A 15,628-nucleotide genomic window follows, 5' to 3' on the forward strand; every position below is an offset into this window, starting at 1 on the left:
CATTAGACAACCAAATATACTGTGCCAATACTATTCCTTAACCTTTGCAATATCAATTGATGCTACTTATTTTTAACAAGACACATAAATTGGCCAGATGAGATTTTATACAAGAGAACCAGACTTTATTACACCTTTCGCTGGTTTTTACAGTCTTTCATCAATGTTGTTCACTCAGTCAGTGAGCCAGCTATGGAAACAACCAAGTGTTTATTGAATGTGACTCTGCAAATTCTCTCTTATAATGTGCTAACTGCTTCCTTCCCTTCTTCCTGAACCTCATTATAAGTTATCACATTATAATGAACAGTTTCATTATAATGATAGTACTCTTCTACTAATACCATATCCATGCACCACCATTCCTAACCTGTCTTCTATTCTTTTCCTGTATTTGACTTAAATAAATGAACTGAAATCAACATATATTATCAAAGAAAGTGAAAGTCGCTCAGTCCTGACAAACTCTTTGTGACCATTGGAATTCTCCACCCCGGAACACTGGAGGGGGTAGCCTATCCCTTCTCCAGGGGATCTTCCTGACCCAGGAATAGAACCAGGGTCTCCTGAATTGCAGGCAGATTCTTTACCAACTGAGCTATCAGGGAAGCCCTATATTATCAAAACTCTACCAAAAATGTTCAAGGGGAGATAGCGCTTACTAGATTTATTTTATATTTCTGTTGTTGAATTTCATTTCATCTGTTGAATGAAGAACACATGCTAATTACTACTTTATGTGCAAATTAACTTGATTACTTGAAATACCATTGTCCTTTCAGCTTTTCAAAGTTGAATGGGAGCAAGATAAAGAATTCTACATTAAAATGGTTGCAAGGTTGCTGAGGGGCCTAGGAGGAAGTGCCTTGTCAGGCAGTTTATTTATGGTCAGTTGGTCATAAGAATGTAGTATGTGTACCTGCCTTTATTCTACAATACAAAGGTGTTACTGTAGTAGGATGTTATATAGCTCTAAGAAAACTAAAGTGGCAGTTAAGAAATTTGGCCTTTGGTTTGCTTTTACATAACATAAGGAGGTTGACCTAGTTAAGTCTAAAAACTTTTTCCTGTAAAATGTGTCAAAAAGGTGTATTGAAATAAAATTCTTTAAATCAGATTTTATTATAATCGTACAATTACAGAACTTATAAAACTTCACTTGAGTAGTTTTGTGAAGTCATTTTTTAAGTGTGTATGTATTTTTTAGATTATTTCCTAAGTTCATATTTTCTTAAACTTTGCAATTATGTATTTGTCATTTTAAAATATTATTTTTTCAAAAATAGAAGCAAATTTTGCAGTTATATCCTCAAAAAAGTATTTTAAACTGTAGAACATACCTCTGACTTATAAATTTTCAGAGTTGTAAAGTGTCCTAAATGTTAGATTTGTTTCTACTAAAGAACTTAGTAGTATTCTCTTCATCACTGATTTGTTCTAAATTGTGCTCTGAAAAGAAAATGTAGTATATAGAAAATGCTTAAGTATAAGAGGGTATTTTAAAGAAGCTTTTAGTTATTTCAGTGATTTTAAAATATTCTTTATTATCAATTTGCTCTTAAAGATCAGGAGTTTCAAAAGCCATGTTGAAATATTTAAAATAAGGTGATTTGTACACTGCTACATCAATTTTAAGGATTCTTAGAAATACCAGTTTTCTTTCATGCATTGATTGCCTTGACATTAAGGTACTTGGTCTGATCTGGTTTTGTGCTCTTTTCCTGAAGTGGGTTCCCTTCATATCAAGCAAGGCACATATTCCCCTGCAGTGTGCTCAGTCCTCTACGAGGACAGTGTGAGCAACGTGCTCGGAAAATGCAGGGAAAGGAGCCTGTGGACCTTCCTTAAAGAAGGGGTGACACTTAAACCAGCCTCTGGAGGGTTAGTAGAAATTTACTTGGCAGAGAAAGGAGAGAACAGAGTTATCTCAAGAAATATTCTGCTGTTGATGATTAATCATATTTATGCTTTCTAGAAACTATTAAAATGTTAGAAGATATTAGTAGGGTTAACATTTGAGCAGTGTGTCATTTAAGATGTACAGCTTGATCATATATATATATGAAAAGAAGTTAGGGCTTAAAATGGTTCTCACCACCTATAATTTCAGGGTGGGTAAATTATTTGTAAAATAATTCCATGAGGGCGGAGTGGGTTCCAGGATTTTCAGAGAAGGAAAGATGAGAAAGAGCCAGTTCCTTCTAAATCTTAGAGAATTGAGATAAAGCACTAATGGCTTATGAAGATCAAATAAGAGGGAGACTACGACTTTCTACTAGCAGAAATGGAAACGCATAAAGGAAAATCTCTTTTAGGAAAGCAGAAGTTTAATATTTCATGAATAATTCTTGATATAATGGAAAATAATAATCCTTTAAGATGGAATGACATTCATTCTGAAATAAATTATGATTCTAAGCGGTGTGATCTTTTCTCTAAAAGACTACTTGGAGGAAATGAGCTGGACACTTGGTTTATATTTCTATTAGTTTTTTTTTTCTCCTTTCATTTAGTCATCAAATAATTTATTGATTTTTCTGGCTTCATATATATTTTTATTGCTTCCACTTTGGCTTATCCCATTCAGTCTATGTAAATCGCTGAAACATGTAGAAATGAGCTTTTATGCCTGTAAATGTTTTCCATATGTCAGGGTACTAACTGTGCTACTCAGTTTATCCTATATATTATAAAGAACCTTAGGAAACCCTAATTTGGGAAGCTTTTTTAGAAGCATAACCTTGAACTTCAGTCATTCATAGCACTACATGTTCTATCAAGTAGAGATGATGTAATATGACTTCTGAGGGAAGGCACCAGATTGAAATATTATTTTCTTTTGGTTTTCATTGATATTTGCCATTTGGTGAGGAGAACGTTCTATTTCTTCCAGATTAGTGGACTGTAGAAAATAGTTTTTCCAGAAAATTGTTTCTCCTGTTAATTATAGGACTGTGAACTTTGAAAACTCCTAAGCAGAAGGCAATGATCTTTATCTGGTTTGTTCACTGATATGTCCAGCCACTGAGAACAGTGGCTTTGTGGGTGTTAACTAGACATCTGGTGAATGAACAAATCTCTAGCATACCTTTTAATCAATAAACATAGGTTATTTATTATATTGACCTTTGACCTGAACAAAGAGCATCATTGTTGGAGTATATTTTTTTCTTCAACTAGGTTTTTCTTTTTCTCTGGAAAGCATAGTAATAAACTTCTCTCAGTCCAGATCAGTCACTCAGTCGTGTCCGACTCTTTGTGACCCCATGAATCACAGCACGCCAGACCTCCCTGTCCATCACCAACTCCCGGAGTTCACTCAAACTCATGTCCATCGAGTCAGTGATGCCATCCAGCCATCTCATTCTCTGTCGTCCCCGTCTCCTCCCACCCCCAATCCCTCCCAGCATCAGATTCTTTTCCAGTGAGTCAGCTCGTCGCATGAGGTGGCCAAAGTATTGGAGTTTCATCTTTAGCATCAGTCCTTCCAGTGAACACCCTGGATTGATCTCCTTTAGAATGGACTTGTTGGATCTCCTTGCAGTCCAAGGGACTCTCAAGAGTCTTCTCCAGCACCATAGTTCAAAAGCATCAATTCTTCGGCGATCAGCTTTCTTCACAGTCCAACTCTCACATCCATACATGACCACTGGAAAAACCATAGCCTTGACTAGATGGACCTTGGTTGGCAAAGTAATGCCTCTGCTTTTTAATATGCTATCTAGGTTGGTTATAACTTTCCTTCCAAGGAGTAAGCATCTTTTAATTTCATGGCTGCAATCAGCATCTGCAGTGATTTTGGAGCCCAAAAGAATAAAGTCTGACACTGTTTCCCCATCTATTTCCCATGAAGTGATGGGACCAGATGCCGTGATCTTCGTTTTCTGAACGTTGAGCTTCAAGCCAACCTTTTCACTCTCCTCTTTCACTTTCATCAAGAGGCTTTTGAGTTCCTCTTCACTTTCTGCCATAAGGGTGGTGTCATCTGCATATCTGAGGTTATTTCTCTAGCTCCTTGATAAAGATAGTTTGTGCCTTAGGAACATACACTGATATCCCACCCCAGTCCCATCTGCACACTTCAAATATTTATTGATGTAGTATGCTAACCTTTACACTTAGGGGTAATGCTGGAAATAATTAACACAGAATCATGGGACTTTATAAATTATTATTTCCCAAAAGACTTTTGAGATCATCTAGTCTAACTCTCATTTTAGATTGAGAAAGCTAAAGCCCTGAAAGGTTTTTAATTTAGGGTCCCTCTGCTAATTAGTGGACATACAAAAACTAGAATCCAGGACCGATTTGACTCCCAGTCAAGTTTTTTCTGCACACATTATAACTGTTTAGCCCATTTTTTCAGAGGAAAGCTTTTTCCATTTAAAATATTGATTCATCCTCCTGACATCTTCAGGCAAATGTTTTGATGTCCCAACTATGAAAAAGAATTCCCCAAATATAAAAAGTAAGCACACTGTCATCGCTAAGGGCTCCTTCGAGGAATCTGTTCTTTCCAGGTTATCAACAGAGAGAGTACTGACAGGTCTGTCAATAGATGTAGAGGCTTCCCAGCTGGTGCTAATATTAAAGAACCTGCCTGCCAACGCAGGAGATGAAGAGATGCGAGTTCAGTCCCTGGGTCAGGAAGATCCCTTGGCAGAGGGCTTGGCTACCTGCTCCAGTATTCTTGCCTGGAGAATCCCATGGACAGAGGAGCCTGGCAGGTTACAGTCCATAGGGTTGCAAAGAGTCAGACATGACTGAAGCAACTTAGCACACACACACATACTATCGGTAGGTAATCTCTTATATTAGCGTTTTACCATAAAATAATTTAAACTTATTTTAATATCTTGAATTATATTTGAAAGCAAATTGACTTCTGAATAGTGAAATACAAATATAGTAGAATGTTGTGTTTCTAATACTAAACTCTTTGAGTTCTGTTATTGTGTCTGCACTTGAACAAGCAGTTGAGGACCTCAGTGGTTAACTGGATAACTTAAGAATCAATCTGAATATTAAGGGCTACAGTGCTAATTTAGTATTAAAATGCTTTCAGTTCAGTCACTCAGTCGTGTCCGACTCTCCGCGACCCCATGAATCACAGCACGCCAGGCCTCCCTGTCCATCACCAACTCCCGGAGTTCACTCAAACTCATGTCCACAGAGTCGGTGATGCCATCCAGCCATCTCATTCTCCGTCGTCCCCTTCTCCTCCCGCCCCCAACCTTTCCCAGCATCAGAGTCTTTTCCAGTGAGTCAACTCGTCGCATGAGGTGGCCAAAGTATTGCAGTTTCAGCATCAGTCCCTCCAATGAAATCCTTTACCCATTTTTTATATTTATATTTTAAGGACAAGTAGTAGATTCTTATCTAAATTAACTAGCTTTTTGCTATTTTTTTTGCTTTAATTGTATAGCAATAGATTGAAAATTGTAAGTGGATTTCAATTTTGTTTTTTACACCCCTCCACCCCCACCCAAAGAAAAAAGTGAACTTCTTGGAGGAGGGCATTCAAGGGGAAGTAAATTTGAAAGAGCCTTTCTCCTAATCTTATTCCAGAGGGGCCTTCAGGTTCACAGCTGAAGGTTCACAACCACATGCACTGCCTCTGTCTCAGTAGTGTCTCGATGGGGCCTCATGTTCGGATAGGAGAGTACAACAGTCCTGTTAAAACACACTTATTCACAATGCCACGGATTAGAGGAAAACTTCTCTTTTTAAATAGTCCATTTATATTAATACTGTAATGTTACTTTACATTCAGAGGAACATACAATCTCAAATTCTCTGTCCCAAATAAGGTGCATTTCAATGTGTACCAGAATTTAGTAACATTAACAATTTCTACCTTGTATTCCATTTTGAAGTGATTTTATTATAGGCAGGAATTATTAGTAACCTATTTTTATTTCTCCACGTCTCAAACACTAAATTGATATTGTATTTTGGCTTACTGACTATGTCATAAAACACTTTGTGAAAGAAAGCCAACCATTCCAAAATCTGTGACACCACACTTAATTATTAAATTGGTTTAAATGAGCCCAGGACAGTTTCATAAATGAAATTAGGTGATCAGGAAAGTAGCAGAGGGAGTGTGAATACTGAGATGAGCTTCTAGTTGACAGTATAGTTAACTAATTAATCCAATTTAGAGCAACACTTCAGAATTGGTAAAGGAGTGTCAACTTTGACAATGTGTAAAAACTAAACATTTTTTTAAATGTTTAAACTGGAAAATCCATTTAAGTTTTATCAGCTGAAGTTGACACTATTACCTGAATAATCCACTGTTTCTATTTAAAATGATCTCCTAAGACTACATTAACATATGAGAACACAGCGAGCAAAAAGCCAAACTGCTGAGTTCTAAAGTTCTTATTGATGTGTCCGAGTCTCCAAAAGAGAAAGTCTATACCACATAAATTTGTTATAATTTTATTTTTCAGATGCTTCCTTTAAAATAACCCTAGAAAATATGTGTAGACATGAACTGCAGGTCTATTTCTAAACATATTTATAGAAAGTATTATAAAAATGGAATTTAGAATTACGTAAACTGCTACAGAATTGCGAGAGACGCCGACTCCGGCGGCACAGACGTGAGAGGTGGCAAGAATACACAGAAGAACTGTACAGAGAAGATCTTCACAACCAAGATAATCACGATAACGTGATCACTGACCTAGAGCCAGACATTTTGGAATGTGAAGTCAAGTGGGCCTTAGAAAGCATCACTACGAACAAAGCTAGTGGAGGTGATGGAATTCCAGTTGAGCTATTGCAAATCTTGAAAGATGATGCTGTGAAAGTGCTGCACTCAATATGCCAGCAAATTTGGAAAACTCAGCAGTGGCCACAGGACTGGAAAAGATCAGTCTTCATTCCAATCCCAAAGAAAGGCAATGCCAAAGAATGCTCAAACTACCGCACAATTGCACTCATCTCACACGCTAGTAAAGTCATGCTCAAAATTCTCCAAGCCAGGCTTCAGCAATATGTGAACCATGAACTCCCAGATGTTCAAGCAGGTTTTAGAAAAGGCAGAGGCACCAGAGATCAAATTGCCAACATCTGCTGGATCATGGAGAAAGCAATAGAGTTCCAGAAAACCATCTATTTCTGCTTCATTGACTATGCCAAAGCCTTTGATTGTGTGGATCACAATAAACTGTGGAACATTCTGAAAGAGATGGGAATACCAGACCACCTGACCTGCCTCTTGAGGAACCTGTATGCAGGTCAGGAAGCAACAGTCAGAACTGGACATGGAACAACAGACTGGTTCCAAATAGGAAAAGGAGTACGTCAAGGTTGTATATTGTCACCCTGCTTATTTAACTTATATGCAGAGTACATCATGAGGAATGCTGGGCTGGAAGAAGCACAAACTGGAATCAAGATTGCTGAGAGAAATATCAATAATCAGATATGCAGATGACACCACCCTTATGGCAGAAAGTGAAGAGGAACTCAAAAGCCTCTTGATGAAAGTGAAAGAGGAGACTGAAAAGGTTGGCTTGAAGCTCAACATTCAGAAAACAAAGATCATGGCATCTGGTCCCATCACTTCATGGGAAATAGATGGGAAAACAGTGGAAACAGTGTCAGACTCTTTTTTTGGGCTCCAAAATCACTGCAGATGCTGATTGCAGCCAGGAAATTAAAAGACGCTTACTCTGTGGACATGAGTTTGAGTGAACTCCGGGAGTTGGTGATGGACAGGGAGGCCTGGCGTGCTGTGATTCATGGGGTCGCGGAGAGTCGGACACGACTGAGCGACTGAACTGAACTGAACTGAACTGAACTCCTTAGAAGGAACGTTATGACCAACCTAGATAGTATATTCAAAAGCAGAGGCATTACTTTGCCAACCAAGGTCCATCTAGTCAAGGCTATGGTTTTTCACATGGTCATGTATGGATGTGAGAGTTGGACTGTGAAGAAAGCTGATGGCCGAATAATTAATGCTTTTGAACTGTGGTGTTGGAGAAGACTCTTGAGAGTCCCTTATACTGCAAGGAGATCCAACCAGTCCATTCTAAAGGAGATCAATCTTGGGTGTTCATTGGAAGGACTGATGCTAAAGCTGAAAAACTCCAGTACTTTGGGCACCTCATGCGATGAGTTGACTCACTGGAAAAGACTCTGATGCTGGGAAAGGTTGGGGGCAGGAGGAGAAGGGGACGACAGAGAATGAGATGGCTGGATGGCATCACCGACTCAATGGACATGAGTTTGAGTGAACTCCGGGAGTTGGTGATGGACAGGGAGGCCTGGCATGCTGTGTCATGGGGTCGCAAAGAGTCGGACACGACTGAGTGACTGAACTGAACTGAACTACAGAATTGGCTTGTGCAAGTCTTCAGTGAATTCATTCTTAATATTTTAATTAATATTCAGCCCTTCGGAGTTGATAATTTGCTTACATTACATGTAATTATGTATAGTATAAGCAAACAATTATATTTATAAAAATGGAATTTTTAATAATTTTTTAAAATTTGTGCTCAAATCTAAGTGTCAGAAATATTCTTCCACTCAATATTGAATAATCATCAAAATGATACTTTTAGCATATTTTTCAGATAGTTTTGGGACTGTCAGAGTCAGCACATCTTAGCAGGCTCTGAGTCATCTAACAAAATAATCAACTTGTGTTTTAATATAAGGACATAAAAGTACATAAAAATATACACCTCATAACATATACACACTACTATTCATAAAATAAACAACAGGGACTTGCTGTATAGCACAGAGACTATATTCAATATCTTATAATAGCCTATATTGAAAAAGAATCTAAGTATATATATATGTTTGCATATATATGTGTGTATCATTGAATCACTTTACTGTACATCTGAAACAATGCAACATTATAAATAAACTATACTTTGATAAAAACTGTTTATTAAAAATGTACACACCTCATAGTCTGCTAGGCTCAAAATATGCAAAGAAATTTCAACTTTGAAATTTATAATCAGTTTTGAATTACAACAAACTCTTAACTACAAATGTCCCTAGGGAAAGAAATGTCTTTACCATTTTAAACAGAACAACAAAAGAAAAGATGAAGAAATTTGGCAACTTTATTAGAGGAAAACAAAAACCAAATTGGGTAATTTGGTCCAAAGAATATACTCAGAATCCAACTTGTATAATGATGTAGCCAGTAATCCTCTTCCTGAAGTCATTACTAAAATTCAATTGCCTAAATTTCTTAATCTTACCTTTTACCAATTATATAGCATTATCTTAATAATAATTCCCATTTTTTAAAAATTTGGCAGTTTTTCCATATATTTTGCAAACGGAAAAAAAATAGGATGGTAATTTTTCTCAAAGCATTTATTCTACTGAAATTAGCCGCAGAAGTAAATTTATGTTTTGTATAATTCAAAAATTCTTCAAAGCAGTTTATTTTCAGATCTGTATTTTACATTTGTTTTGTTTTGTTTATTTGTTTTACTTCAATAGCCTTTTATGTCACCTCGATACCCTGGAGGTCCAAGGCCCCCGTTGAGGATACCTAACCAGGTAAGATTTTATGTGTACTACTGAAGTTTGATGTTTTAGTGTTTTTATTTTTTCTAAAGAGTCAATAAAGATCTTGACAATGTCACATGTATTTCTTTCTTATAAAAATGCTAAATTATCCTTCATCTCATTTTATGGAACTTCTAGTGATGTATAATCTACATCAATGGTTGGCCCATAGTTTTGTTGACTTTTTATGAATAAAATTGTACTGGAACAGTGCCACATTCATTCATTCATGCATTGTCTGTGGCTTCTTTTACACTGCAACAGGAAATCTGAGTCATGATGGAGACTGTAGGTAGCCTGCAACCCTCAAATATTTATTATCTAGATATTTACAGGAAAATGTTTGCTGACCCTTGGAGTCTGCCATATACTTTGATCCTAACCTTCAAAATATGTATGATTTTGGTAAATGCAGATTACACCCTAAAGGATGGCAGTGAAATTTTCTATGAACATACTTAAGTTTATTTTTATATTATACAGTTACAATAACATGGCAGTCATATCAATTTTGCCCAATTATAGTCACGTATCTGGCATATAATTAGCTTCTTCTACGAGAGTTAAATCAGTAGTTAACAGTAGATTGTCCAACTATTTTTACCTACAAGAGCTCTGAGATTTCATAGATTTTTGTCCTCAAATAGTTTATCAATAACATAAATATTTATTTACTAAAGAGAATAGAGCACGGTTTTTACTTGCAGGTATGTTACAGTTTTAAGTTTAGACTAGAGACAGTGTGCATGTGTGTGTGTGTAAACAAGAGTAAATTAAGTGCTTAACTGTTTGGAATATTTACGTTAAGATAATTGTTTTGTCACTTACAGTTGTTTTTATCATCATTTACCCAGATCTGAAGTAAAGCCTATTATCACAATAAATCTTTTCTTTTCTGAAAAATTTCTGCTTGCTTCCTGACCAAAAAATGAAACAAGAAAATTGTGTTTTCTTTGATAGCACATTTGATAAAAATGGAGCTTTGCTTCCCCTCTCCTCTTACTGAAATTAGTGTCCTTGAAATGTCCTAACACAATTGGGCGTGCCAGCACCCACATTCATCCCCAGGGGAAACCTTTAAGCAGGCAGCAAGGCTGGATCATCCCATTGCTACAGTGCTGAAGTCCTCACGTTAGCAGCTGGAGGAATTTTCTCCTTCAGACCGAATCTGCATTCAGTACATAGGGCCAGGGGGACATGGCAGGAAATAGGAAAAAGAAGCACACAGATGCCAAGCGTTCCAACATATGGGGAGTTTTATTTTCTCTGTGGGTGAACCTGTGTATATTGACAGTCAGATCTGCTTATCGGTGCCTGAGTCTTTTAAATTTCCTTTTTAAGGACAAAAGGTTATACCTTTCACTGCAGTTGTCATAGTGTTTCAGACATCCCATCCATAGATATATCCATAGATATAAGAGGTGTGTAAGCCTGGCGTGCTGTAGTTCATAGGGTCACAAAGTCAGACATGGCTTAGCCACTAAACAGCAAGAATCTATATTAGGGAAATGTGAATTTCCCTATGTATGTGAGAATTTTTCTGACTCCATTATTCCATATGAATTATGAAAATATCTTGGAATTACTGTAATTGTATCCATTTGACACTGTTGAAATGCCTGCTACATATAAGATACTAAGCTAAGTTCCACAGCCAAAGAAACTGACAAAATGAAAGACTTTTGGAAAGAGGAGTGGACTGGCGGTAGAAATGTGGAATCCTAAATCTAGATTGTTTGAAATATTTTTGAAGAACTAATATATAATGCCTTTGGATTTTTAAAAGAAGCAATTAAAAAGTTAAAGGTAAAAAAGAGTTACAATACGGGTTCTTTTTTGTCAATAATTTTGAACAGTCTTTACCTAAGTATATTTTAAAACAATTGTACTCTTTTGAGTGGCCCTTTTTTGTCCTCCTCCCCATGTGTAGTTAAGCTTTATTAATCCAGACATCTTTCAAATTTATAATAATTTACATTTATACTATTGTTTTTAAAGAACTTTGAACAAACTGTTAAACTTTTCCTAAAACAACATTTACACTGTTAACTAATAGCACAACATTTTCAAACAACAAAACAGTTCTTCAATTTCATTATGTAGTCATTACAGTAGAATTGGCAATGATATTTTTGGTGATTAATTGGAATGATGTCTATTAAAACAAATGTTAAATTTTAAAATCTAGTCTATTTAAAATGATCAAAACTTTATTTTATTGGTAGATTGTATCTAAGAAAATAAAAAGTAAACTATTAACTTCTTCAGTGGTGTTGACTAGTCATTTGAATATGCAAAAGACTTGCCTTTAATAAAGAGCTTCTCCAGAATTTACAATTAATTATTTCCGAGGTGGTTTTTCATGATTCTGGGCTAAATACACAATGGCTTATACTGTTTATATATTTATAGGACTGAGTGTTTAGAACATGATATAATATCACTATGCCCAAAAATTCAGGAAAGGGTCATAGTGTCTAAAATGTTGAAAGGAAAAGTAAAATTACAAAAATCTGCAAGGTTGTAAAGAATAAATGCCTATGGGAAAACACATGAAACAGAAATTACATTGGAATTGGTTCAGCTGTCAGAATAGGTTGGTGTTGTTGAAGCATCCATAACCTGGAGGTCTTTAACCTTCTCATAGTTTAAAATGTTTAATCTGAAAAATTCAGTGTTCATTCAACACTGCTAAGGAAACCAAGACAGCCAGAAGTACAGAGACTGTTAGTGAGTGGCACCAAGAGTAAGTTATTGATTTATTGACACTATAGAATTAGAATTTCTCACCATTCCTGAAACTCTGTTAACAGGTATATTGGCTCACAAGTGTATATTATTGTTAACTTTCTATTTGTTGCTATTAAGCATCCTCATCATTAGTGTTATTTTCTGTCAAAGTGAAGATCTTTTATAAAGCAAAGAATGTGTCCAAAATTTGTGACTAGTTAGGTCTCAATGGAATACATTTAACATGTTGACAAATATGAGAATATTAACCCACAAAATGTATAAATTTATTTTTCCTGATATTATGGATTTAAAGAATCTAGTGATCATACCCTTCTGATGCATAAAACCATCATCTGGTCATCCTGGGACTGATCAAAATGTTTTTAAAAAGTTAAAATTTGACTTATCAAAAGACAAACACTGGTGACTAAAGAGTTGAGTGTGGGTAAAGAGTCATTTTGAAAGACAACTTGACCTCTATCAAGATTTCTATAGGATTAGTGATAATAGCAAATAGACTTGTCAATTGTTCTAATACTTCAAAATAAACAAGAAAAAAATAAACTTTTGAAGAAAATTATTTCCAGTGATAAAACATGGTATACCAATGAAATTTAGAAATTTAGAATCAGAGTATTAAACTAGAATCACTTTAAGACTTAAAAAATGGAAGAACTTCAAGCTCACAATTGAAAATAATTTTGTTTAATCATTCATTTTCACCCCTCCTAATTTACTTCTTTATAACTTTCAGATAGTATCGAACACTTCTTGAAACTCCCCTCATGCACTCTGAAATAAATATTCCCAGTCCATTTGCTAATTTTTTAGCTATTCAGTTTTTTCCTCTCTTAACTCATCGGTATTTTAAGAAAATTATCTTTGTTTTTGACCTTTTTTCTTCTAAATTCTTGAAATCTAGTCCATTCTTATGACTTTGTCACTGATGATTCCTAAAATTGTCCAATGAAAAATTTCTTTTATTCTTTTGATAAGTATTTATTACTCTGAATTAACAGGCACAGATAGCTTCCAGTCTCTGAACTTACAGTTTATTGGGGATACAGAGCAGATGACAAACCATGAGCATATAAAAGTGAGGTAAAAGGATCTGTAAAAGTACATAAGAAGCCCTTACTTCCTCTGCATGCTAAGATATTCAGAGAGGCAGGGAGGAGTCATATGAAAGTGGTAGATAATGATATTAAAGATAATAAAGATAATGAAAGCCAGGCATCTCACTGTTGGAGAAAATATTGACTGGTACATATAAAAGGAGGAAGAAGGCTAAATATAATCCTTAGTACTGAGTACATGAATTGAAAAAAAATAAGGAAACTGAAAGAGGTTTGGAATAATGAAGTTAGAATGTCAGTGTGTCAGTGGTAAGAAATTAACCTGGAAAGGTAAGCAGGGAATAGATCATTTAGTCAGAAATCAATAAATAGACATTCAGTGTGCTTGTAAAAAACAAAAATCAAAGGATTACAAAATTACTGCATCCCAATATAACAATTAAGGAAATAGTTCTGATCTGGATATAGAAATTCTTTAATAGCACATTTTCTTTGAAATATTTAAAATTTTAAACAAATTAAAATTTTTTTTTTTGTCAAATTAGTGAACATTCATAGAAATTCTTAACCAGTTGCCAGGATTATGTGTATATATGTATATATACATTTTTCATAAGGTCAGTATATTTAAATCATTTATAGCTTGGTCCAGGTCTAAGTGCTGCTCAGGTGACCATTTGAAACTTACAGTTCAGCATGTAACCAGTATTACACCACTGCATAAAATAAACCATGTTTGTTAATCTCCACCTTTCTTCAGTTCTAGTTCTCTTCCCACTCAGCAAATTGTTTGAACTTAATTGGAATATTATTTTTCTAAATAGTTTCTTAGGGAAAATATGACTATTCAAAATAATATCAATTGGCCCCTTGACATTTTAGTTCTGCTTCTATTATAATCCCCAGTGAGTAAAATAATCTGTAGAAATAATTTACATTTAAGAAGAAAAATTAGTTATTTTTGTATACTTAATAGATCGATTTTGGGGAAGGGCATTAAACTTCTCAGGGATAAATAGGAAAATTTTTGCCTAGATTTTGTTCCCAACAATAGCTCTTTTGTTTGCCGCAAAATGGGGCAAAGTGGAATCATTTTAAAACTAAGAAATTATACTGAGTGTACAGACCTATAAAGTTCACAAAATGTAAAATAGAAGTCTTATGAGGACACCTGCGATGGAGGTACTAGGTACTCATTGGTGTGAACTATGCTAGAGGTTGCCATTTTTATGCCAAGACCTGGCCCCAACCAACCGCCAGAAGGCTCCAGAGCTGGAGTGCCTCAAGCCAAACAGCCAACAGAATGGGAACACAGTCCCACCCATCAGCAGACAGGTTGCCTAAAGTCATCCTGAGCCAACAGCCACCTCTAATGACCTCTAAACATAGCCCTTGACACAGTCCTGCCAGCCAGAGGAATAGGACCCAGTTCCACCCACCACTGGGCAGGCAACAGTCCCTCCTTCCAGGAATCCTGCACAAGCCTTTTAGACCAGCCCTATCCACCGGAGGTCAGGCAACCGAAAGCAAGAGGGACTGTAATCCTGCAGCCAGTGGGACCACAAATACAGAAAGTCAGACCAAACGAGGTGGTAAAGAGATACGTTCCAGATGAAAGAACAAGGTAAAACCCCAGAAGAACGACTAAGGGAAGTGAAGATAGGCCATCAACCCAAAAGAGAATTCATGGAATGATGGTAAAGGCGATCCAGGATCTCAGAAAAAGAACGGGCCACAAATCGAGAAGATACGAGAAACTGTTAGCAAAGAACTAAAAAAATTTAAAGAACAAAGAATAAACAGTAGAAAAAATGAAATGAAAAATAACACTAGAGGGAATCAGTAACAGTATAAATGAGGCTGAAGAACATACAAATGAGCTAGAAGACAGAATGGTGGAAATAACTGCTTCTGAACAAAGAACGAAAGGAAATGAGGACAGTCTAAGAGACCTCTGAGACAACAACAAAAAATACACCAACACATTCGTGTTGTAGGGGTCTCAGAGGAGAATAGAGAGAGAAAGGATCTGAGAAAATATTTGAAGATACAGTAGCTGAGAACTGCCCTAACATGAAAAGGGAAACAATCACCGAAGTCCAGGGTGTGCAGATAACCCCATACAGGGTAAATCCAAGGAGAAACATGCTGAAACACAACTGAGAAAAATTAAAGACAAAGAAAAAGCATTAAAAGTAAAAAGGGAAAAGCAACCTGTGAGATACAGGGGAACTCCCATTAAGGTTATCAGCTGA

At 36.0% G+C, this 15,628-nt stretch overlaps 1 protein-coding gene across 8 annotated transcripts in view; it reads left to right on the forward strand.

The window, feature by feature from the left end:
• SSBP2 (single stranded DNA binding protein 2) overlaps positions 1–15,628 on the forward strand; it is a 331,697-nt gene that overhangs the window by 251,338 nt on the left and 64,731 nt on the right. For all 8 annotated transcript variants that reach the window (XR_016038015.1, XM_055428680.2, XM_055428682.2 and 5 more), the window contains one exon: positions 9,496–9,555. Coding sequence is in view for 7 of the 8 variants with exons in the window: in XM_055428680.2 (XP_055284655.1) it covers positions 9,496–9,555 (60 nt within the window). In the remaining variant the exon portion in view is untranslated. The remainder of the gene's footprint in view (positions 1–9,495; positions 9,556–15,628) is intronic.

The sequence above is a fragment of the Moschus berezovskii genome, chromosome 8, assembly GCF_049115385.1.
Source record: "Moschus berezovskii isolate FMDL1 chromosome 8, NW_MosBer_1.0, whole genome shotgun sequence".
Taxonomy (NCBI): domain Eukaryota; kingdom Metazoa; phylum Chordata; class Mammalia; order Artiodactyla; family Moschidae; genus Moschus; species Moschus berezovskii.